This window comes from Bos grunniens, chromosome 7, assembly GCF_055505025.1.
Source record: "Bos grunniens cultivar Pamir isolate PY7600 chromosome 7, Bosgru_T2T1.0, whole genome shotgun sequence".
Taxonomy (NCBI): Eukaryota; Metazoa; Chordata; class Mammalia; order Artiodactyla; family Bovidae; genus Bos; species Bos grunniens.
In genome coordinates, this window is record NC_141171.1 from 36,106,181 (window position 1) to 36,132,851 (window position 26,671).

General features: G+C 38.1%; 2 protein-coding genes across 15 annotated transcripts in view; one reads left to right on the plus strand and one right to left on the minus strand.

The window, feature by feature from the left end:
• Positions 1–18,466, plus strand: part of LOC147369033 (uncharacterized) — a 1,040,253-nt gene extending 1,021,787 nt beyond the window's left edge. For 8 of the 10 annotated variants that reach the window (XR_015167180.1, XR_015167182.1, XR_015167181.1 and 5 more), the window contains one exon: positions 17,926–18,466. Coding sequence is in view for 3 of the 10 variants with exons in the window: in XM_086410779.1 (XP_086266905.1) it covers positions 17,926–18,048 (123 nt within the window). In the remaining 7 variants the exon portion in view is untranslated. Of the gene's footprint in view, positions 1–6,199; positions 6,599–17,925 lie in introns of those variants that run through there. The other 2 variants (XR_015167173.1, XR_015167174.1) reach the window with 1 other exon arrangement.
• The window catches only part of LOC147369038 (uncharacterized), a 1,156,454-nt gene continuing 1,132,035 nt past the window's right edge, over positions 2,253–26,671 (minus strand). For all 5 annotated transcript variants that reach the window (XR_015167144.1, XR_015167141.1, XR_015167138.1 and 2 more), the window contains one exon: positions 2,253–3,486. The gene's annotated coding sequence lies outside the window, so the exon portion shown is untranslated. The remainder of the gene's footprint in view (positions 3,487–26,671) is intronic.

Genomic DNA, 26,671 nt, shown 5'->3' on the forward strand with positions numbered 1-26,671 from the left:
GAGTCTGCCCAGATTCATGTCCATTGAGTTGGTGATGCTATCTAACCATCTCATCCTCTTCTCCCCATTCTCCTTTTGCCCTCAATCTTTCCCAGCATCAGGGTCTTATCCAATGAGTTGGCCATCTAACACACATTTAAATCACAGACTTTGTTCTGGACAACACTGTGGTTTTTCTAGCAATTAAATCTCATCGTCTTTCATAATTACTATGCAGCCAGGTGTTGATGCTTCATACTAAAGAATAAAGTCAACTTCAAGCTTGTCATTGTATCTACAAGTCAAGGTCAGAATTTTAAAGTTTTTGACTTGCCAGTTCTGTTTGAAAAGTATGTTACTCATTCAAATATATTGAATATTCAAATATTGAGCAAACCAGGGTTTCAACCCATTGGCATAGAGTTTGGAAATGGATTTTCCAGATGGTGCCTGGCTTAGTATTTTGAACTAAGCCTGCTGGCCTGGGAATGTCATTGCTTCTGCAGAAAATGATTTACCTGTGTGACTGTTCAATCAACAAATTATTTTTAAAATAAATCTAAAAAGGAAAATATTGTTCTTGCCAGGATGAACAAAACATTTTCTTCTTTTATACTGTGTAACTGAAAAGATCTGCCAAATGCAAATCCGTCTTTCCAAAATATGACTAAGATATAGTCAAACCCATTTTCTTCTTCTTGATTTTGAAGCCATATACCTTTACAATAACTCCCAAGTCACTCAAACACATTAAGGGAACCATCAGTCAATTGCTAAACAGCATATTTGATCTGTATTTTCTCTGTACCCACCAAGAATCCAATGTATTCTAGAGATACAACTGGCATGATGGTAGTATTTCAAAAGTAAGTATAATTCAATGCAGAAAAAATGCATGAGTGTGCGTGAAATATGGAGTGCACTGACATAACCCAGGTATTTTCTTTTCTTTCAAATTCTCTCTCTCTCTCTCTCTCTCTTTTTTTTTTTGGTTGAGGATGCATGGTAAATTTGACTTTTAGGGAAATCACAAAATTATAGCAGAAGTATTGAGGTAAGGCACCTTCCTCCCAGCCAAAACTATGTCTAGGTGATGGTTATGGATGCCAGGAATGTGTTAAAGATGTTCATTTAACAATCTACATTTAGAGATTTTTAAAGCAGATGAAATAAGAGGAGGAGAGTGTGGCATACAAAATAAAAAGATCAGTGAAAGCAGGCATGACTATGTGTGGCATTAGGTGCTGGCACAGAAAGAAATTAGTGGTGATCAGAGATGGGGCCGTATGGCAGGGAGGAAATGAATAAAAGGTGGATCAGCTGTCCTGGCCAACTTGTGGACACATAACATAATGTCTTTTATCCATTTCCCCCCTGCCTCAAAAAGTTTGTAAGTGGAGTAGAGATGGTGTGGTCACATTGGTATTTTAGGTAAACCATTCTGGCAATGGTGTGGAGCAAGACTGTTAGGACGTAAGAGAAAGAGGCTAAATAAAGATTGTGAGGGTCTCAATGATGAGGAAAGTAGTGGGATGGATGGGAAAGAGTTGACCTGAGAGGCCAGAAGTACATTTATCTGACAGGATAAATATGGTAGATATGACCAAAGATTTCTGAGGAGATCCTGATGGATGGTAGTGTTTTCACTGACCCCTCCATCTGATCATGTTTATGCTCACTAGTGGGATCATTTATTTTTACACTGCAGATTGTGAAAAAAAAAATGTTTTTTTACATAATGTTGCTAGATTATTTTGAATCATAAAGAACCTCCAGAGTTTTTTGACATGCTCATTTGTTCAAACCAAATGTTATCATAGAATCAAGGATATTGGTACTCAATCAAAATTTTAAGGGAGCAATGTTTTGGAGATATATAATCACTATAAATACAAGCTTGAAGATTTCACACACACACAAAAAAAAGTGAAAAGAAATCTAGTTCTTTTAACACTCTGGTCATGATTTCAGAAAAATGATGTTCAGATTTTATGCTTGTCATTGTATAATATTAAAAACCCAGCACAGAAAGCCATCACACACAAGATACTGCCTTGCATCAGGCAATCTTGACTACTATACTAAATTAAAACATGATTTTCATCATCTTCAATTTATATTATCACTTAGTCTTACTTTAATCATCAACAAAAGGAGTGAATTTTCACAAAATAGTCTTAGGGTCACATTTAATTATATAATATTATTTTAGCATTAAATTCTGAAAAGCATCACTTGAAGAAGCATTTTACTAGCTCTTGTATACTATAGGGCTTGGGATGCTAATGTAACCTTGAAACAAATCTTTCCTTCCCTCAAATGAAGTTAGAGATATCACATTTTGTCTGTTGCAACCTCTGGTGAGAAACATGTTTCCTGGTGATCTTTAGGGTCTAAGCAGATATGTACTGTTTTAAGTGTAATAATTATGTCTGAATAACATATCCAGACTTACTCTCCTTTGTAACTGTATCCTCATTCCTGCAGGGATTACAGACACACTCATACGTTGTGCAAAACAGTAGTGTTGAAACTGAGAGTCACTTTGGTTCACTGTTATTCCCCCAACCCAAGAGTTAAAAAAAAAAAAAAAAAGATTTCCAAAGACAACACCACTGCCTAGGTATGAAATAGTTATGCCACAGGTGTGAATTTCCTCAGCAATAGATAAGACTGTCTGCATTGAAGGCAAGTTTAAATGTTTGAAATGTCACAAAACTGGCTTTGGAGTAATTTTTCAAATGTTCAGAATTTGGATGTTTATTCTAAATTGGTCATGAGCGGCTTTCTTTTTGCAAACTAGACCCATGGAAAGTTTCAATTTCTACAGTTACTTTCTAAGTTACACATATGTAAAAATAATCAAAGAGTAGGAGCAGCATTTTCCTTTCATCCTTTGTAACTTAAAAACAGCAATGCAAGTTTGGCTCACGCACCATGCAAACTTTCATCTTTTACTGGAGTCCATTAGATCAAAAGGATAATGTTACAGAAAGATGTGAATGGATGGAAACAGGCTGTCAAAGAGTGAGTTTGCTCTTTTTTCTTCTATTTTTTATAGAAGTAATTTTATTAAAAAGAAAAAAATAATAGGTGTGCTTTAAATTACCACAAGTGAAGCCAAAGGCATATCATACATGTGTAAAACTGGCAAAATTAATGATAAAATTAAAATAATTCACATTCATAAACATAAACATTTTTAACATTTGATTTTAATATACAAGCTATAAAGATTTATACTCAAATTATTTTATTTTAGTGTCATAAAGTGTGTTTTAAAATGAAAATGATATTTGTTAAGTTCCCCTGAAGCTTCTGTCTTCTGTTAAGAAAAGCAAGATAGCCAAAAAGTAGAGCTTCAGTCAACATCAAGTGGAATAGCAGAAGCATTTTAGTAAGTTCGACATTCTTCCACATTTGGCTTCTTGTGATCCTTCAAAATGGTATGCACACTATAACATGAGAATTTGGTGCCATGTAGAATTGAATAAAATACTCTTGTACCTGAATTAAAACAAGTAAATACCTCTGAAAATAAGCCATAGAGATAAAGCATATTTCTCTTTAAAAGTAAACATTAACACTTAACTAATGATAAAAGTAATTGACTTATGGCCAGTTTTGCAAAGTCAAGTGGTATGTTTTATACAAAACATTATATACACTTGTTCAGCTCAGTTCAGTCGCTCAGTCATGTCTGACTCTTTGCGACCCCATGAATCGCAGCACGCCAGGCCTCCCTGTCTATTACCAACTCCTGGAGTTCACTCAGATTCACATCCATCAAGTCAGTGATGCCATACAGCCATCTCATCCTCTGTCTTCCCCTTCTCCTCCTGCCCCCAATCCCTCCCAGCGTCAGAGTCTTTTCCAATGAGTCAACTCTTCGCATGAGGTGGCCAAAGTCCTGGAGTTTCAGCTTTAGCATCATTCCTTCCAAAGAAATCTCAGGGCTGATCTCCTTCAGAATGGACTGGTTGGATCTCCTTGCAGTCCAAGGGACTCTCAAGAGTCTTCTCCAACACCACAGTTCAAAAGCATCAATTCTTCGGCACTCAGCTTTCTTCACAGTCCAACTCTCACATCCATACATGACCACTGGGAAAACCATAGCCTTGACTAGATGGACCTTTGTTGGCAAAGTAATGTCTCTGCTTTTGAATATGCTATCTAGGTTGGTCATAACTTTCCTTCCAAGGAGTGTTTTTTAATTTCATGGCTTCGATCACCATCTGCAGTGATTTTGGAGCCCCCCAAAATAAAGTCTGACACTGTTTCCACTGTTTCCCCATCTGTTTTCCATGAAGTGATGGGACCGGATGCCATGATCTTCGTTTTCTGAATGTTGAGTTTTAAGCCAAATTTTTCACTCTCCTCTTTAACCTTCATCAAGAGGCTTTTTAGTTCCTCTTCACTTTCTGCCATAAGGGTGGTATCATCTGCATATCTGAGGTTATTGCCAATATACAGCCTTGATATACTCCTTTTCCTATTTGGAACCAGTCTGTTGTTCCATGTCCAGTTCTAACTGTTGCTTCCTGACCTGCATACAAATTTCTCAAGAGGCAGATCAGGTGGTCTGGTATTCCCATCTCTTTCAGAATTTTCCACAGTTTATTGTGATCCACACAGTCAAAGGCTTTGGCATAGTCAATAAAGCAGAAATAGATGTTTTTCTGGAACTCTCTTGCCTTTTCCATGATCCAGCTGATGTTGGCAATTTGGGCTCTGGTTCCTCTGCCTTTTCTAAAACCAGCTTGAACATCTGGAAGTTCATGATTCACGTATTGCTGAGGCCTGGCTTGGAGAATTTTGAGTATTACTTTACTAGTGTGTGAGATGAGTGCAATTGTGTGGTAGTTTGAGCATTCTTTGGCATTGCCTTTCTTGGGATTGAAATGAAAACTGACCTTTTCCAGTCCTGTGGCTACTGCTGAGTTTTCCAAATTTGCTGGCATATTGAGTGCAGCACTTTCACAGCATCATCTTTCAGGATTTGAAATAGCTCCACTGGAATTCTATCACCTCCACTAGCTTTGTTTGTAGTGATGCTTTCTAAGGCCCACTTGACTTCACATTCCAGGATGTCTGGCTCTAGGTCAGTGATCACACCATCGTGATTATCTGGGTCGTGAAGATCTTTTTTGTATAGTTCTTCTGTGTATTCTTGCCACCTCTTCTTAATATCTTCTACTTCTGTTAGGTCCATACCATTTCTGTCCTTTATCGAGCCCATCTTTGCATGAAATATTCCCTTGGTATCTCTCATTTTCTTGAAGAGATCTCTGGTCTTTCCCATTCTGTTGTTTCCCTCTATTTTTTTGCATTGATCACTGAGGAAGGCTTTCTTATCTCTTCTTGCTATTCTTTGGGACTTTGCATTCAGATGCTTATATCTTTCCTTTCCTCCTTTGCTTTTCGCTTGTCTTCTTTTCACAGCTATTTGTAAGGCCTCCCCAGACAGCCATTTTGCTTTTTTACATTTCTTTTCCATGGGAATGGTCTTGATCCCTGTCTCCTGTACAATGTCACAAACCTCAGTCACATGTAAATCACAGCTCTAATGACATAAAACTTATTCCTAATGTAATAATATTGATGTGAATCCTACTTATTTTTAAAATATTATTTTACTGACTTGACATTGGTAAGGATTTATATTCTTCAAATAAGCTCTTGAAAAGTAATGAAGCACATCCTTGGATTCTAAAGTAACATTTATATTATATTTAATAGAATGTATTTAATAGAAATATTTACAAAATTTAAATGCCCATCAGTTCAGTTCAGTCGCTCAGTTTTGTCCGACTCTTTGCGACCCCATGAATCGCAGCACGCCAGGCCTCCCTGTCCATCATCAACTCCCGGAGTTCACTCAGACTCACTTCCATCGAGTCAGTGATGCCATCCAGCCATCTCATCCTCTGTCATCCCCTTCTCCTCCTGCCCCCAATCCCTCCCAGCGTCAGAGTCTTTTCCAATGAGTCAACTCTTCGCATGAAGTGGCCAAAGTACTGGAGTTTCAGCTTTAGCGTCATTCCTTCCAAAGAAATCCCAGGGCTGATCTCCTTCAGAATGGACTGGTTGGATCTCCTTGCAGTCCAAGGGACTCTCAAGAGTCTTCTCCAACACTACAGTTCAAAGGCATCAAATTTTTGGCGCTTAGCTTTCTTCATACTACTGCTCAATAAAATCTATATTCTCCTTGTAATAACAGGCACACAGCTGGACTACATTTCTGAGTCGTACTGGAAATTAAGTGTGGTTTTTTGCCAGAGTTCCAGCCAGTGGCACCTGGGCAGAAGAGACAGATGCTGTTTCTAGACCCATCTCAAAGAAAGCTCATCTTACAGTCTTTCATACTGACTATAAGAAAGAGGACCTGCCAACTTTGGAAGTCAGGTGTTGAAGAGGGGAGATGCCTTGTTGCAGATTGAGTCCATGGATGAAGGTCACCTCACCATCCTATGTTCCAGCCTAATACTGTTACATAGACATGAAATAGACTGCTATTGTGTTTGGACTGTTACATATTTTGGAACCTATTTATTATTGCATTTAGCCTATCCTAAGTAATACATCAATACTTTTCAATAAATAAAAATCTTGGATATAACATTTTTGAAGGAGTTGGGATCATCACCAAATACTTTTACAAATCTGTCTACTTCACAGTTTTTTCTCCTGCCACTAATATCCAACACCTCACACTCCTCCTTACTCTGTTTGTATTTTTACTGCATGTTTTCTTCAGAGCATAGAAATAGACTGAAATCCCCCTGTCGCCACATCATGTTAACCTGCCTCTTTGCCTACATTTCTTTTCATGTTTCTTTCCTTCCTGTCTCACTAATAATAATTTTTTAAGAAAGCAAAAGAAGCAGTTAGATTGTGTGGATAAAGACTTAACACAACCCATCATTTTGTGCCCGAGAACTGGAACTTTATTTAGCTTTTTAACTGTGGCTCTGCTGCTGCTGCTAAGTCACTTTAGTCGTGTCCGACTGTGCGACCCCATAGACGGCAACCCACAGGGCTCCCCCATCCCTGGGATTCTCCAGGCAAGAACACTGGAGGGGGTTGCCATCTCCTTCTCCAATGCATGAAAGTGAAAAGTGAAAGTGAAGCCGCTCAGTCGTGTCCGACTCTTAGCGACCCCATGGACTGCAGCCCACCAGGCTCCTCCATCCGTGGGATTTTACAGGTAAGAGTACTGGAGTGGGGTGCTATTGCCTTCTCCGAACTGTTGCTCTGGTAACTAATAAAAATGATATTTAATCATATTCTCAGGCAATACTGCTTATGACAAAAAAAAAAATCCCCTGATAAACTACATCTGGACTGAATTTTACTCTTTGTGAATACGGTGGCTCTTGAAACTGGCATGTCTTCTCTGAAGACTCTGGGACAGATGCATATAGCATTCTTATGAGAGATGTCAGCTTATGTGGAGCATGAATCTTTAGTTAGAGTGACTCCTGCACCTCTTGATATGAACTCACATCCTAGCCATTAAGCTGTGATCTAAATGAGGACTCAGTGATTCCGTGAATTGCCACATGGGCTGCTGCAAAGACTTTTTTAAAGGAATGCCTGATGTTGCCCTTCTGTAGAGCTGTCATTCCCACCCGTCTCTCTCAGAGCAGTCTGGCCCTAGTGTGGTCTATGATAGTCCTGTGAATCCAAATATTCAGTTGAAATCAAGAGGGTCCCTGGTGAACTTTGTGTATCTCTAATCCAATTCCCACTCTCTGTTCCATTAGCCAAGCAGCCATCCCTCCTCTCCTTCAGCAGGACTCTGGAGACTTGTTCCCTTGGGAAGGTAAACAGCAGAATCTCTGGGCTAGGAGAAACCAGATAGTTGTGTGTAGGAGTACTGTACAAAAACAGGGGGTTGGTATTTGCATACTAATTCCTGTGGCTCCTGAACTGTCTTTTGCCAGTTGGCTTGCAGAATGCTGGCAGAATATTGAACCCTCCCTCTCTGGTGAATTGGACCTGGCAAAAAGAAAGCCACAGAATTATGTGCTCAGGCAGAGCACTTCATAGTGAAAGCTAGTAAGCAAAGCCTGTGAGATTCCAATACTCCTTTCAGCATTCTGCTCTTAAGTATGAGCAGAAAATTATGGATTACTCAGTATCTGAAGAAAGTCCTTAACAAAAATTCAAAGAACAAAATAAAAACAATATCTGAGAAAAGCCCTTAGTATAAAATGTATAAGACCAACATATACACATATGTTAACATACACACAGTCACACAAAACAATGTGAAGAAAAATTATGTCAAGGGAATAATCCTTCTAATAAACTATTATTAACATCTTCTGATAAATGAGATATTGAATCCTTAAAGCAAGAATAGGTTGCTATTATAAAAGAATACTCAAAGAACCAAAAAGGAACTCTTAAAAATTAACAACAACAAAAAAAAGTGGTATCAGAAAGTCACAGAATGCTAGAACTAAGTCAAAGAAACATCCCATGAAGAACACATTAAAAAATCATAGTTATAAAATGTGTGAGAAAAATATAAGAAAATTAAATAAAAAGTCCAAAGGAGGAGATCAAGATGGCAAAGCAGAAGGACATTAAGCTCACCTCCCCCCAAAAATTATTGAATTAATGAATGTGGAGCAGTTCTACTTAAATTATTTAAAAGGAGTTAAAAATATTCAACCAGAAACATAAAGAATGTACAATAACAGGGGAGATAGTACTTGAGTAATTACATCTGATATCACAGAGGTAAAAAGTCATGTAAGTATGAATAGTTATATAATAATGAATGGAACAACCTAAAAGAAATAAATTTCAAAAACATATAATCTTCTAAGGTTGAGTCAAGATAAAAAAGGCAATCTGAAATTTGACCATTGATTACTAGTGGTCAAATATAACTTGTAATTCAGAAAAATTCCAGGTAACTAAAGTCCAGGACCAGATAGCTTCACAGGGGAATTCTACCAAACATATAAAGAACAGCTAATAGATTTCCCTCTCAAAATATTTCAAAAAATGAAGAGGAGGAATACTACCAAAATTCTTTCTATGAGGCCACCATTACCCTGATTTAAAAAACAACATCAGGAAAAGAATATAAAAAGAAAAAATTAAGGCCAATATATTTGATGAATAAAGGTACAAAAATCCTCAACAAAATGTTAGCAAACTGAATTTAACAATATATAAAAGGAGCACATCAAGGCTGTATATTGTCACCCTGCTTATTTAACTTATATGCAGAGTACCTCATGAGAAACACTGGGCTGGAAGAAGCACAAGCTGGAATCAAGATTGCCGGGAGAAATATCAATAACCTCAGATAGGCAGATGACACCACCCTTATGGCACAAAGTGAAGAACTAAAGAGCCTCTTGATGAAAGTGAAAGAGGAGAGTGAAAAAGTTGGCTTAAAGCTCAACATTCAGAAAACGAAGATCATGGCATCTGGTTTCATCATTTCATGGCAAATACATGGGGAAACAGTGGAAACAGTGGCTGACTATTTTTCTAGTCTCCAAAATCACTGCAGATGGTGACTGCAGCCGTGAAATTAGGAGACGCTTACTCCTTGGAAGGAAAGTTATGACGAACCTAGATAGCATATTCAAAAGCAGAGACATTAATTTGTCAACAAAGGCCTGTCTAGTCAAGGCTATGGTTTTTCCAGCGGTCATGTATGGATATGAGCATTGGACTATGAAGAAAGCTGAGCACTGAAGAATTGATGCTTTTGAACTTTGGTGTTGGAGAAGACTCTTGAGAGTCCCTTGGACTGCAAGGAGATCCAACAAGTCCATTCTAAAGGAGATCAGTCCTGAGTATTCATTGGAAGGACTGATGCTAAAGCTGAAACTCCAATACTTTGGCCACGTCATACAAAGAGTTGACTCATTGGAAAAGACCCTGGTGTTGGGAGGGATTGGGGGCAGGAGGAGAAGGGGATGACAGAGGATGAGATGGCTGGATGGCATCACCGATTCGATGGACATGAGTTTGAGTGAACTCTGGGAGTTGGTGATGGACAGGGAGGCCTGGCGTGCTGTGATTCAAGGGGTCGCAAAGAGTCGGACACGACTGAGCGATGGAACTGAACTGAAAGAAAAAGAAAGGAATCTTGAGTCATTGATTATAAGAATTAATATTGTTAAAATGTCCATATTACTCAAAGAAATCCACAGATTTAATGGAACGCCTATCAAAATATCCATGACATTTTCACAGAACTGAATAAATAATCCTAAAATTTGTATGAGTCACAAAAGACTCCAAATAGCCAAAGCAATCTTGAGAGATACAAACATATCTGCATTATCACACTCTCTGACTTCAGACTATAATACAGAGCTATAGTAATCAAAACAGTAATTGTAGTGGCATAAAACAGACACAAAGATGAATGAAACCATATAGAGAGCCCAGAAATAAAATTATGATCAATTAATCTATGAAAAAGGAGAGGAGAATATATAATGGGGAGAAGACAGTCTCTTCAATAAACAGTGCTGAGACAACTGGAAAGTGATATGTAAAAGAATGAAATTAGAAAATTTCTCATATCACATGCAAAGATGAACTCAAATGGATAGAAGTCCTATATAAAAGACTGGAAAATGTAAAACTCTTGGAATAAAACATAAGCAGTATGCTCTTTGACAGAAATCATAGCAATACTTCTTGGAACTGTCTCCTCAGGCAAAGGAAACAGAAGCAAATATAAACAAATGGAGATCTAATTAAATATAGAAGCTTTTATACATTGAATGAAATCATTAGCAAAATGCAAAGCAACCTACTAAATATGGGAAATATTTGCAAATGATCTGACCAGTAAAGGGCTAATATCCAATATACATAAACAACTCATACAACTCAATATCTAAAAATCCCAAACAACCTAATTAAAAAATGGGCAGAAACTTGAATAGATATTTTTCCAGAAAAGACATACAAATGGCCAATAGGCACAAGAAAAAAATGGTCAACATTGCTAACTAGAGAAATGCAAATCAAAACCACAATGAGATATCACCTCACATTTTTCAGAATGGCTGTCATCAGAAAGACTACAAATAGCAAATGTTGGTGAGGATGTGCAGAAAAGGGAACCTGAGGCCACTGTTGGTAATGATATGAATTGGTGCCACTACTATGGAATACAGTATGGAGGTTCCTCAAAAATTAGAAATAGAACTAACATATGATCTAGCAATCCCAATACTGTGTATATCTATAAAAATAAAAGATGCATGCATCCCAATGTTCATACCAGCATTATTTAGATAGTAAGATATGAAAGTAACCAAGTGCCAATTGAGAGATGAATGAAGAAAGAAGATGTGGTATGTATGTGTGTGTGTGTGTGTGTGTGTGTATATATAAAAGAAGGAAAATATATAATACACATGTATACCAGAAAGAGGAAGACAAATACTGTACATTACTGATACATGTAATCTAAAAAATAAAATAAACAGATGTACATAACAAAATAGAAACAGACTTACAGATATAAAGGACAAACTTAGTGGTTACCAGTGCAGAGAGGGGAGGGCAGAGCAGGGAGATAGGGGTAGAGGAGTAATAGGTACAAACCATTATGTATAAGGTAAATAAGCTATAAGCTTACATTGTACATCACAGCTAAATTTAATATAGCTTTAAATTTTATCTGTTGAAAGTTTATAATTAAATAAACTTTATTTATTACATAAATTTTTAAAACACTGTGTTATACATCTAAACTAATAAAATTGGTAAATCAACTGTATTTTAAAAATAAATAAATAGAAAAAAGAAGTCCTCAGAAAGAATGAAGAGAGAAAAGGAAATGGACAAAATCACATGTTATCATTTAAGAACATTTCCAAGAATTGTCAGATTGAAAGCCCTTGCTGACTACCTATAGCATGATTAAAATGGATCACACCGAGCCACATCATCACGAGGCTTCAGAATACTGGAGATGGACAGAAGACCTTACAGGCTTCCATGCTGGTGGGGGAGGGGAGAGGGCATAAAATCCCTTGGAAGCAGGATATCAGAATGGCTGGGTCCTTTTCAGTAACAAAGTCAGAAACAGAAAACAGGGGGTCAGTTCCTTTCAAATTCTGAGATAAATTATTTCCAGTACAGCATCATTTACCTAGATAAAATATCATCATGTTAGAAAACCTCTCATGATCTCATGGGTATTTTCTCAGGAAGTTATTGGCACCTGTGATCTCATAATTAGATAATAAAACAAGTAAGGAGAAAGATTTGGGAGATAAGAAACAAAGGACATAAGACAGGACAGAGTCAAAAGACATTTCCCCAGGATGATGGTGAAAAGAGATCCTAAGTAGGAGTAATAATAATATAAATTTATATATGTATTGTACATTTATCTAATCTAAATTAAAATATTAAGGAACATGAGAGAATGAAAACAGACAAGTACAGTGATGATGAAGAAGGGGTAAAAAGGAACTACAGTCTCATCCACAGTGAGCAATCAAAATATAATGTTTAACATTGAAAACCAATATATTCTGAGCATGTTATTTAAATTCCAGTTAGTAAAAGTAGGAAATGAAGGGTGATACGTGCACTGTTATTTAAAATAAGCCTTGTTTAACTATTTGACTCTTTACACCACTTGCATGCAAAGATGATGAAAATAGGAACTGGAAAAGATAAAGATTAATAGCTTGTAAACATTATACTGAATTAAAAGGGCATAAATGAAAATTTTCCTTTATAGCTCAGATGGTAAAGGGTCTGCCTACAACGCAGGAGACCTGGGTTCAATCCCTGGGTCAGGAAGATCTCCTGGAGAAGGAAATGGCAACCCACTCCAGTATTCTTGCCTGGAGAATTCACTAAAGTGAAATCGCTCAGTCATGTCTGACTCTTTTTGACCCCATGGACTATAGCCTGCCAGGCTCCTCCATCCAAGGGATTTGCCAGGCAAGAATACTGGATAGGGAATACCGTCTCCTCCAGAGGACCTTCCAGACCCAGAGAGCGAACCTGCATCCCCTGCACTGGCAGCAAATTCTTTACCACTGAGTCACCAAGGAAGCCCTTCCTTTGTGTACATTATTTGAAACTTTTATATTGAAAGCTTTATTCTTTTACATTTTAAAATTAAAAACCAAAAGGCATTCTACTAGGGAAATATTAACAGGCACATATTCTGAGGAATATGTCTATTATTCCCTCAGTTACCCATTCTCCAATTCTGTTTTGTTTGGTTTTCCTGACCTTTAAAGACATGTTTGAGGTCTTTAGTTCCATTAACCTTGTACATTTTCTCTATTACTTCCTTCTACTCACTTTCCTTTTCACCTTAGAATGTATGGTATATCACTTGATCAATATTTCCAATATTTATAATTTCCTTATAATAGCATCCTTTTATCACAGTCTCCTTACAAAACACCAATATTCAATAAATTTAAGAAGTTTCATCCATACCTGTACTACAGTTGCTCAGCAGTGCTCAAGATGCAAAGTATAACAGTAAGAGAGTAGTTGACACTGAATGCTCTCTTATTTGTTCATACGTTCATTTAAAAGAGTATAGAGTGTCTGTTTAGTTTGTGAAATATACTAGATAAGGCAAGGCTATTAAAATAGGTATAGTCTTTGCTTCGGTGGGCTTTGAAAAAGCAGACACTACAGAGCTTGTAATTATTTGCATCAACTGTGATTAATACTACAATGACAAAGATACAGTGTCCTATGAGGGAATGAAGCTAAGCAAAATAACCTAATTGGCTCTTCTTTCTCTGAAGACGTGATATGTAGGATTAGGGCAGAAGTGGGTTTATATGGTATCTGAGAAAAGGAATTTTGAAAGTTGGAATGATCTGAGATGAGAAGAAATTCCAGATGGAAGAACCATCTTGTTTGAAGTCTGGACCAATGGTAGGACTGGGAGAGAGAGAGAACCAAGAGAACCATGTTCTGTTACCTTTGCTGCTGCTGTTGCTGCTGCTGCTAAGTCACTTCAGTCGTGTCCGACTCTGTGCGACACCATAGACGGCAGCCCACCCACCAGGCTCCGCCATCCCCGGGATTCTCCAGGCAAGAACACTGGAGTGGGTTGCCATTCTATCACCTTTGGGTTCTGCTTATTTAATTTATATGCTGAGTACATCATGAGAAACACTGGGCTAGAGGAAGCACAAGCTGGAATCAAGATTGCCAGGAGAAATATCAATAACCTCAGATATGCAGATGACACCACCCTTATGGCACAAAGTGAAGAAGAACTAAAGAGCCTCTTGATGAAAGTGAAAGAGGAGAGTGAAAAAGTTGGCTTAAAGCTCAACATTCAGAAAACTAAGATCATGGCATCTGGTCTCATCACTTCATGGCAAATACATGGGGAAACAGTGGCTGACTTTATTTTTCTGGGCTCCAAAATCACTGCAGATGGTGATTGGAGCCATGAAATTAAAAGATGCTTACTCTTTGGAAGGAAAGTTATGACCAACCTAGACAGCATATTAAAAAGCAGAGACATTACTTGCCAACAAAGGTCCGTCTAGTCAAAGCTATGGTTTATCCAGCGTCATGTATGGATGTGAGAGTTGGACTATAAAGAAAGCTGAGCACTGAAGAATTGATGCTTTTAAATGGTGGCATTGGAGAAGACTCTTGAGAGTCCCTTGGACTGCAAGGAGATCCAACCAGTCCATCCTGAAGGATATCAGTCCTGGGTGTTCATTGGAAGGACTGATGTTGAAGCTGAAACTTCAATACTTTGTCCACCTGAAGTGAAGAGCTGACTCATTTGAAAACACCCTGATGCTGGGAAAGATTGAGGGCAGGAGAAGGGGACAACAGAGGATGAGATGGTTGGATGGCATCACCGACTCAATGGACATGGGTTTGGGTGGACTCTGGGAGTTGGTGATGGACAGGGAGGCCTGGCGTGCTGTAGTTCATGGGGTCACAAAGAGTCAGACACGACTGAGAAACTGAACTGAAATGATGTTCTGTGCCTCTACCTGAATCACCTCCTTTCTTTCCTGCCCTTCTTCCACACTGTCTTCATCTGATGTACTTCGACCCATTTTCCTGGATTTAGCTTAGAAGCTGCTTTTCATGTAGCTATGTTTCCTGTCCCTCAGTCCTGGCTTACAGTTCCCGCCGCTGGGCTAGCAAGAACTCTTCTTCCAGCGCTTCTAATCAAAACCATACTGCTTTATTTATCAAAACCATTTATCCTTGTCTGTATCATCTGTCCCTAAGAGCAAGGAGGGTGCATTCACATCTGACTTCATCATAATTTTATCCCAAGCATCTCTTTGAAGTAAATTGGTGTTCCACAATGATTCTCCAAATTATTTGGTTAAACACATCCAAATATGTATTGCATATTGGTGAAAATATGTATTGGCTTTGGTGAAATGTCTGATAACACATCATTTTACAACCCCCTTTTAATTACCCACTTTTCAATCATGTTAATATAACTATAGTTACTTAGATAAGCAAGTTCTGGATTATTCAAAGCATTATTATATAAGAGAAACTGTCAACATATCTCCATACTCAAGTATTCCAGGCTCTAACAGAGCATGGATAAACTTCATGATTATATGTTCACTTTAATTTTTGTAAGATGAATTAAACTATTTTACTAATGAAGTAATTGAAATTTTCTTGGGTTGAAAAAAATCCCAGTTATATAAAATTATTATTTGTTTTACTTGGAACATTTTAAATGTTTAAGAACATTCCCTAAAAAGTCCAGGTAACTAAAGGTAACAACTCAATTCTACATTTGTTAACATTCAACCTAATTTAAATTTAAATTCTGAAAGTGTACACTGTGACAATTATAAGAACTTTGTTCTTAAAAGACTATTTAATAAGATGGTATGTATCATATAGCCATGTAAGCAAAAAAAGAGTTTGACTTATAGGATGCATGAAAATATGGATATGAAATCACATATATAAATAAACAGTATTATTTTGACTAAATAAACTCTTATCTTAAATGGTCTTCAGCCAAACAAAGTGAACTTATATAAAGAGTACTATTCTAGTTGTAAAAATAAAATGAAGGAAAAAATATGTAATAGGACTTATAAAAGAAAGATGAGTTCCATGCTTTTTATTCAGAAGAAGTCATCTAATTTAGGAATACACTTACATTTTATATAGGTGTGTGTATACATATGTGTGTGTGTGTGTATGTTATATGTATGGATATATGTGTATATCTGTATCCACTTACCTAAATAGGCACATGAATATGCATATATTTGTATGTGGTTCATGAAATGCCAAGTCTAACATATTCCAGTTAAATAAATGGATTTTTATGCATCTGACTGGTTTTGTAATAAATCAGGATGATGTTTCTTTGGATACGAGAGTATCAGTTTAGAAAAAAACTATAGTATTTCCCATCTCCAACCATCAGTGTGTGGTGTCTGTATCTCTTCCTATAAAATTGCTGCTTGGCCAGGTGATTTCAATTGGTTAGTTGACATTCACAAATGTTATTCAAGCAATATTTTGAAAAATACTATCACCTTGGGGCTTTCCCACTCTTGCTACTAAGAACCCTGAGACTATGACAGGCAGGAGCCCAGGCTAGCCCTCTGTAGAGGAGGAATCAGTGGAAAGAACTCCCAGATATTCACATTCTCCCAACCATCCGGCTGAGAAGCCAAACCACAAGAACTACCCAGAAAGTCAGAGAATGCTGAAAAAGAATAAATATAAATATATATTATTTAAAGTTACTAGGTCTTAAGGTAACTTGCCATATAGCAAAAGCTAAGACAGAACTATACCTAGAAACTCAGCATTGCCAAACAAAATATAAGACATGCGGCTTTAGATGTGGAACCCAGAGGAAGCTGGAAAAGCTGTGAATATATTGTTAGTTAAAGCTAGACAGAACAATGGGTAGGAAACACTTAGTGAAGTCTGGAAAAATGGCACAGAAATATCTACAACAGTCTGGAAAAATAGCAACCCATGTTATAAAGCAGCAAAATAATCGGCAAAACTATTGCCTATAATAACTTGGAAGACAGAAAGTGTACCTAATCAACTTTTGGATTTTGGCTAAGGAAATCTCCAAACAGAAGGTTGAAAGTATCAGTGGATATGCATAGTTGTGTATGAGCTGAAGAAAGAACTATTCAGTCTGCAAGAAGAACTTGGAGGAGAGAAGCCAGTGTTTGCATGGTTGGAAAACAAATCAGTGTCCTTAGTTTGGAAAAATAACTTTCAGCATGACACAAGATGGAGAGCCAAAGGCAAAAATCAAAGATGCCACTAAAAATTCCCTTGTTAAAGCCCTCTGAAAGACTAAGCTAGATTAAAGGTCCATGAATCTAAGGTCTGCTCCATGCCAATTTGACACCTGGCCCAGAGCAGAAAGAGGTTTGTCCTGAAAAGAAATGAAAATAGAGCTTTCAGGGCTTGAAATGGACCTGAATCAGATGCACAAGAAACCAATCTTAGGCTTAACACACAGACGTAATTCAAAATGAAAACAAAAAGGCCATTTGGCTCTTAAATTTTTTACTCATACGAAGCAAAGTGAGAAGTTCTCTCAGCTGCAAATATGGATCTTTTGCATATAAAAGAATATCGCCAATTAAATAAATTTATATTAAAAAATAAAATTAAAAAAAAAGAATATCTCACAGTGCAGAGTAAACGAAACCAGAGGATGGAGCCCAAAGCAGTATAGAACTGCAAGGATTGCAGGGTACTCCTGAGGACAAAATTGGTCTCTAATTAGAAGTCATATTCTGCTCTTAGGATAGGGTGGATTTCAGAATTAGTACAAATCAATGACTGCTATGCTAGTCTCTACCTTTTGAGCAGTAGTATCTATTGTAGCTAACTTCTCTGTGTGCCAACACTGTATGATGGATGTATATAATGCATATAACTTGTCTTTTTAATTTACAGATTTCTGGATCAAGAACTACATCCAAGGAGCCTCATCTGAATCTAGAACTACTGACTCAATTCTTCTTGCAGATGAGCCTTTTCAGGGCACTGGGATGGGTAGAAGCTTACTATATTGACTAATTGTAGCCAAAAAGCAGAGTATGCTACACTGAAAAAAAAATGCTGATGATCTTTCAGAGCCTCTCCCAGGAAGCTGTCAAGTCTACACCTCCATCCCTTGAACTTCAGTTTGGCTGTGACTTGTTTTGACAATGGAATATATGTTAAAAGGATACAAACAAAAGTTTACAGTGGGATCGCATACTAGGGCTCGCCCTCTTTTGCTGCTGGCAATCTTGGGACTACCATGCAAAGAATCCCAATATAGCCTTCTGAAGATGAGGGACAATAAAAAGAGAGGTCCCAGCCACTGTCATGACAGAAACTTTTAGCCAAGGTCTTGTGCTATGAGTGAGGCCATCCGAGACCACTCAGCCCTGGGCGACCCAGCCCAAAGAATTCTGAACAATATTAAATATTGACTATTTCAAGCCATTAACATTTAGGGTGGTTTGTTATTCAGCAAAAGATAAATAATACAGGTAATAATCTGTAGTCTGTGTAAAGCAATTACAATTATACTTTTTCTTAATATTCACAGTGCCCTTACTACTGAATTAATAACATAGCTTCCCAATATTACTAAAGAATTAGTTCACTTATCTAATTTAACTGTAATTGGAACTTCTTAAACTCACCTTTTTCACTGCTTACAACTAATGATTTGTCACAAAGTTAGTGGTATTGGTCTCAGATGAAGGACACAGTTCTGTAAATATTTCCTACCTACACAGGCCTGGAAGAGATTCTGAGCAGAGTGAAGCAAAGAGCAAAGCCAGAGCATGTGCTAGGGTGATTCTTTTAGAGTCCAGTGATCCTAGTTCCTAGCTCTGAAACAAGGATTTCTTGGCTTTGGAAAGTAAGGCATAGCATAGACTATCCTTAGTGATTTTACTGGCTAGGAACTTCTCAGGTGGCTCAGTGGTAAAGAATCCACCTGCCAATGCAGGAGATGCTGGTTTGATCCCTAGGTGGGGAAGATCCTCTGGAGAAGGAAATGGCAACTCACTCCAGTATTCTTGCCTGGGATATCCCATAGACGGAGGAGCCTGGCAAGCTACAATCTGTGGGGTCACAAAGAGCTGGACATGACTTAGTGACTACACAACAGGCTAGAAACAGTTGCTAGAGGTGCCAGATAATTCTCGAAGAATGGATGCTCATTGTTAATTTAAGAAGAGTTGTCTAATGCCTTGCTTCTCAAAGTATGGTTCTCAGACCATCAGCATTGACATCATATGAGAGTTTGCTAGAAATTCAGAATTGCAAGTCCTCTTCCAGATACACTGAGTCAGACTCTACATGTTAACGGAATCCCTGGGGGACTGTGTATACATTAAAGTTTGGAAAGCATTGGTCTATTTTCTGGTCTAAAGCATATAGTCATTCTACTAAACGTACTCAAAATTTCCCCAAAGCTACTAACTGAAACTGTATGGTCCCTTCAACTCAGAGTCCCTCTTTTGTTGTCATGAATAAAATGAAGTCATATATGTATCATTAAAGTACAACAACTCCAAATTCCTTAGGGTGAATCATATGTAGTTGTCTATGTTCTGTTGTTTCTGACTAATTCAAAACAGCAATTTTATAGGGTTCAACCTACATTTTGAGAAGCATATTAAAGTACAAAGGACATGGGTCTTGGAGCCATGCCTGTCTATGTTAAAAATAAAAATCCCAGTTTCTCTACCTATTGGTTCCATGACCTTGGGAAAAATTATTTAGTCTCCTTGAGTTTCAGTTGCCTCACTTGGAAAATACGGATGATAATTATTTACTCATAAAATAATCGAATAGATTCAATAAGAAAATATATGTGATTATGCCTAATGTGGGGCTTCCCTGGTGGCTCAACTGATAACCTGCCTACTAATGCAAGAGAGGCAAGAGATGAAGGTTCAATCCCTGGGTTGGGAAGATGCCCTGGGGGAGAAAAGGGCAACCCACTGCCTGGAAAATTCCATGGACAGAGGAGCTCAGAGGGCTACAATCCATCGGGATCACAAAACATCAAACATGACTGATCATGCACACACATGCCTAATATCATGACTGGTTCACACACATTAGTGTGTCTTATCCTTGTGACTGAGATTTGGCTGCCAAAAGGAAAAGCAAAATAAGATAATTAATGCAATCTGAAAAGTGACTGTTTAGGGGACCTGATTTGCAGGTCTCTAGGTCTTAATTCGGAAAGTGATATTTTGTATACTCGAGGAGGTATTTCCTAGTGATCCCCTAATGCTTTTTTAGTTGTCACTGTGTACTTAGGAAGACCCTTCCACTCCTTTTTAGGCTATCAGGTTTCTAGCTGATTGTTTTGCCAAGTTGTACAAAAGCATGCCCCACTAATCTGAAAGAACTGAATTTCTTATTCTTTTTCTGACTTTTTTCCCTCTTCATCAATGTGACCTTCTTTTTAGAGTGTTAGCAATGAACTCAGAAAAGAGTTTACACCAGGTGTGGGTTCAGATAAACAGATTTGTATTAATCCACTGAGTAATTTGGAACATTTCATCTAATAAGGCATCTTGCTTAGCTCATGCCAGCTGACCTATGAGAAAAAAAGACTTGCTGTATCATCTGCTTAGAAAAGGAAATTTGATTGTGGACATACTTCCATAGTGTCATACTATATCACTAAAGGAAAACTGGGAGGTTAGGGTCGGACCTGAAAAATACAACAATTTCAACTGAATTAATGTCCCACTGAGATCTTCAAATGCCATTCCTTAGAGGGCAGTTTCAAGGATTACTAGAGCAATTATATTTCATATTAGACTGTTCTATATTTTTATAAATGTAATTATATGAATTACATTTCATATTAGACTGTGTAGCTTCACACAAGGAATGAAATAAAACTGTCTGTTCGTTTTATAGTTTAAACAGACTTGAAATGTATCAACAGGGACTCTTTTCCTAATCCCCCATATTAACAGATCCCACAGAGTGGCATGTTGAAGCAAAAGGCAAAGGAGGAGCTAAAACATAAAGGAGAAATATATGAGATTTAATTTTTAAAGTCTTACTTTTTGGAAGTTATATACAGGAAAGCAGAGAGTGTCACCATTAGGATCAGGCAGAAATATAGGCTGGTGAGGCTGTTCCTAATGGGAAATATTCTATTAGTGATCATCAGTTACATTTTGCATGGGCTTCCAGGAACACAGGACCTTTATAAATATGTATTTTGAATCTATAATTCAATTATATTTACCATAATCCTTGTTTAGAGAAAATTTACTACTTTAGAGCTCATGAAAACAATATAAATCTGTGTTTATTGATGAAGCAGGGCTGTAACTGCTCAGGAAGTCCCTAATAGAAAGACATCATCATGAATAACATATGGGAGCATAAACTGGTCGTATGAAATGTGTTATTTACCAAGAGAAAAGTATTATCTAAAACTCTACTTTCCACAGGTGAAAAAAATATGTATAAAGCACCTATATTCACATACTATGGAAGGACACTGAAACATGTTTGAATTACTACCAGGGGAGCCACTGCATATCAAGATCTGGCTTGCCAGAGCCAAAATGAAGTTTGTTCTCACATTCTGGCCTCTATAATAAAGAGACAAATCAGACTATGGCTGGCAGCAAATTGTAGCAGAACCATGTTGTATAAATTGAGAGTGAACAGAGAGAAGTTACTTAGAGAAAAGGCGAAACAACAATGCAGCCAGAAATGGTTCTTGAAAATGCACATCAGATCAGATCAGATCAGATCAGTCTCTCAGTCGTGTCCGACTCTTTGCGACCCCATGAATCGCAGCACACCAGGCCTCCCTGTCCCTCACCAACTCCCAGAGTTCACTGAGACTCATGTCCATCGAGTCAGTGATGCCATCCAGCCATCTTGTCCTCTGTCGTCCCCTTCTCCTCCTGCCCGCAATCCGTCCCAGCATCAGAGTCTTTTCCAATGAGTCAAATCTTCGCCTGAGGTGGCCAAAGTACTGGAGTTTCAGCTTTAGCATCATTCCTTCCAAAGAAATCCCAGGGCTGATCTCCTTCAGAATGGACTGGTTGGATCTCCTTGCAGTCCAAGGGACTCTCAAGAGTCTTCTCCAACACCACAGTTCAAAAGCATCAATTCTTCAGCGCTAAGCTTTCTTCACAGTCCAACTCTCACATCCATACATGACCACAGGGAAAACCATAGTCGACTAGACGGACCTTTGTTGGCAAAGTAATGTCTCTGCTTTTGAATATGCTATCTAGGTTGGTCATAACTTTCCTTCCAAGGAGTAAGCGTCTTTTAATTTCATGGCTGCAGTCACCATCTGTAGTGATTTTGGAGCCCAGAAAAATAAAGTCTGACACTGTTTCCACTATTTCCCCATCTATTTCCCATGAAGTGATGGGACCGGATGCCATGATCTTCATTTTCTGAATGTTGAGCTTTAAGCCAACTTTTTCACTCTCCACTTTCACTTTCATCAAGAGGCTTTTTAGTTCCTCTTCACTTTCTGCCATAAGGGTGGTATCATCTGCATATCTGAGGTTATTGATATTTCTCCCAGCAATCTTGATTCCAGCTTGTGTTTCTTCCAGTCCAGCGTTTCTCATGAAAATGCACATGGACTCCACTGAATACACTTGTTTGGCCCTTACATTTGGGCTTAGAGGCACAGCTGAGGCCATCCATGTTAGTCCAACCAGCTGCTTCTCTAGATGAGAAAGTCATGTTCTAGAATCATTACAGGCTCAAATTCCCAACATCATTTAAGTTTCCTAGCTTCTACTCCTCACTGTAAAATCAACTTCAGCATTTTAATTTTTCCATTAAAATTCCCTAATAATAATAATAAATACTGGAGAATTGAATATCCCTTAGTTTCCTCATATCATTGCTTCTGATACACACCAGTATCACAATATTTGTCATAGTCATATAAATCCTATCTTAATATGTATTTAACATTGTTGATACTTGTTCTTTGAATGCTTACTATCATTTTTAATTTGTCATAAAGCCATTGTGAAAGTTATACATCTGAGGTGATATTTAGCAATGAGCATAAATAGTTACATTATTATTGAGATAAAGCAATTCATTTGGTTACAGTCTGTAATCATATTACATATCTCACTTTGGGTAACACTTGTCTATTTCTGTCTCTAACAAATATTTATTGAACTATTACTTATTATAAAACACTGTGTCAGCGGCTAAGTAGTTAGATACCTAAAGATGTATAAAAATATGGTGTAGGTTTCTAAAATTTAATAGAAGATAGAGGCATGTAAACAAATGATGTAAAGGAGAAAAAGAGGAGTTGGGACAAGTGCTAAGTTGAAGCAGAACTTGACAGTAAATGGGCTCAAGTTTGTATGTTCGAGACCTCCCATTTCTATCCATGAACATCTTACACTCTCCAAGGTGGCACAAAAAACAAAGTTATGGAAGCTGGAGTGAATGGGAATCGCAATCACTTCCTAGGGAACAACTGCAAAAAAGAAGTGTGCTTTTCCATTTTTACATATACCATTTGAACTTGGGTGAAAGAGTAATTGAACCAAATTACAGCACAGATGTACAATCTTGGGGTTTCATATCAGGTAGGATATTTTACAGAGAGGTGCAAGCAGAATGAAAGAAAACTGAAAGCCCCAAACCAACAAATGTGTCTGAGTTGCATGGCTGCAACTGGGAAAAAGTCCCTCTGGACACTTAATCATATTTCTGGGACCATTGATGTTTTTAATTAAAAATGAGCAATCCACATCCACTAAGGCTGAAACATTTTGATCCTTTACATGTTAATTCATGAAGATGGGACTTCGATAGGCTAATTATTTTGCATCTAAATATTCTTGCTCTCTGCCTCAGCAGGTGCCAGATTCTGTTTTACAACTATTAGAGAAAGTGGAAGTGACATGATGCATTTTTGTGGCAAGAGAATATGATTTCTGGTTTAAGTCTTATTATTGATGTCTTCTTATTTATTGTGTCCACAACAAATGTGGACACAAGATCAGCCCTGGTCCCATACAAAGAGCACATAGATCATAATAGCCTCAGACAACTCAACTAATGCATGAGCCAGGATAACATAGCAGGGCACCTTTCTCTCAAGTGTACACAAGTGGGAGCTGATGGGAAATCCTGTGTTGTTTTGCCTCTTCTCCATCAGCAGTCATTTCATCAATTCTACCAGCACTTGTGCTTGAGCAGAGCCATGAAACAAACCAAACACCAAGATACTCAAACTCTGAACATGGCTGCGAGCTGTGGTTGAATTTTAGTAAGGCCCACAAAATTTAAAAGAGATCTCTTCAAGAAAATTAGAGATACCAAGGGAACATTTCATGCAAAGATAGGCTCAGTAAAGTACAGAAATGGTAGGGACCTAACAGAAGCAGAAGATATTAAGAAGAGGTGGCAAGCATACACAGAAGAACTGTACAAAAAAGATCTTCATGACCCAGATAACCACAATGGTCAGTTTTCATTCCAATCCCAAAGAAAGGCAATGCCAAAGAATTCAAACTACTGCACAATTGCACTCATCTCACATGCTAGTAAAGTAATGCTCCAAGCCAGGCTTCAGCAATAGTGAACTGTGAATTTCCAGATGTTCAAGCTGGATTCAGAAAAGGCAGTGGAACCAGAGATCAAATTGCCAATATCCACTGGGTCATTGAAAAAGCAAGAGAGTTCCAGAAAAACATCTATTTCTGCTTTATTGACTATGCCAAAGCCTTTGACTGTGTGAATCACAATAAACTGTGGAAAATTCCTAAGGAGATGGGAATACCAGAACACCGGACCTGTCCCTTGAGAAACCTGTATGCAGGTCAGGAAGCAACAGTTAGAACTGGACATGGGACAACAGACTGGTTCCAAATAGGAAAAGGAGTACATCAAGGCTGCATATTGTCACCCTGCTTATTTAACTTATATGCAGAGTACATCATGAGAAACGCTGGGCTGGAGGAAGCACAAGCTAGAATCAAGATTGCCGGGAGAAATACCAATAACCTCAGATATGCAGATGATACCACCCTTATGGCAGAAAGTGAAGAACTAAAGAGCCTCTTGACAAAAGTTAAAGGGGAGAGTGAAAAAGTTGGCTTAAAGCTCAACATTAAGAAAGCTAAGGTCATAGCATCCAGTCCCATCACTTCATGGCAAATAGATAGGGAAACAGTGGCTGGCTTTATTTGGGGGGGGGGGGTTCCCAAATCACTGCAGATGGTGATTGCAGCCATGAAATTAAAAGACACTTACTTCTAGGAAGGAAAGTTATGACCAACCTACACAGCATATTCAAAAGCAGAGACATTACTTTGTCAACAAAGGTCCATCTAGTCAAGGCTACGGTTTTTCCAGTAGTCATTTATGGATGTGAGAGTTGGACTATAAAGAAAGCTGAGCACTGAAGAATTGATGCTTTTGAACTGTGGTGTTGGAGAAGACTCTTGAGAGTCCCTTGGACTGCAAGGAGATCCAGCCAGTCCATTCTAAAGGAGATCAGTCTTGGGTATTCATTGAAGTACTGTTGTTGAAGGTGAAACTCCAGTACTTTGGCCACCTGATGTGAAGAGCTGACTCATTTGAAAAGACCCTGATGATGGGAAATATTGAGGGCAGGAGGAGAAGGGGATGACAGAGGATGAGATGGTTGGATGGCATCACCAACTCGATGGACATGGATTTGGGTGGACTCCAGCTGTTGGTGATGGACAGGGAGGCCTGGCATGCTACGGTTCATGGGGTTGCAAAGAGTCGGACATGACTGAGCAACTGAACTGAACTGAACAGAATTTAAGATGAAAATAAACTTTAACAGATACTCATGGTGGAACTAGGAGAAAGAATCTTCCAGGGAATCCCAAGCTCTCCACGAGAAGGTACTAAGAGAGCAAAGTGCAGGGAGAGAAAAACAGAGGTATGGCTGACTCCAGCTCTCTATCAAGCAGCTGGTTCTTTGAAATTCCTACAGCCATGGATGTCTCACAAACACAATAGAAGGCACACTTCCTGAGTACTTCTGAGTATGATTGGAAAGTATTGCATTATTCTACCAAGCAAAGATGCCACTTTCTTTTCTGAGAGATCTACTGAATTTAGAGATCACTGGAGGAAAGTTTTATATTTGAAAAGATGTTCCAAGCCAAAGCTTTCACTCTCTGAAATACTGTATCTACCCTGGTTCAAATGGCAGAAACTCCACTGACCTCCAGGAAACTGGATATGTCTCAATAATTTGATCAGCCTGTTGACTGATGGAATTTACAAGCAACACGCATATCTTAGAGAATGTTCAGAGGAGTTTAAGTTTGGGGCACAATCTAGTTAGTGCTGTTTTTCCAGCACGCTGATTATGTTGCTGTTTTTAATTATGCAAATATACCAAGAGGCTTTGGCAGTGGGCAAAGGCTTTGCATAAACACTAGTTGACGTGAAATCATACACACCCATGCTTCTGCTCTCTTGTCATCTCTTCGTGTCTTTTTTTTCAGTTCACATTCCATTACCATAGCAATTAAATACACATTTTGTATTTTCTAAGAAGTAACCCTCCAAATAATAATGGAAAGAAAGAAAGAAAGAAAATTAAAGGAAGGAAGGAAAGAGGGGAAGGATGGGGGAAAGAAGGAAGGAAGAAAGAAAGGAAGCAAGAAAT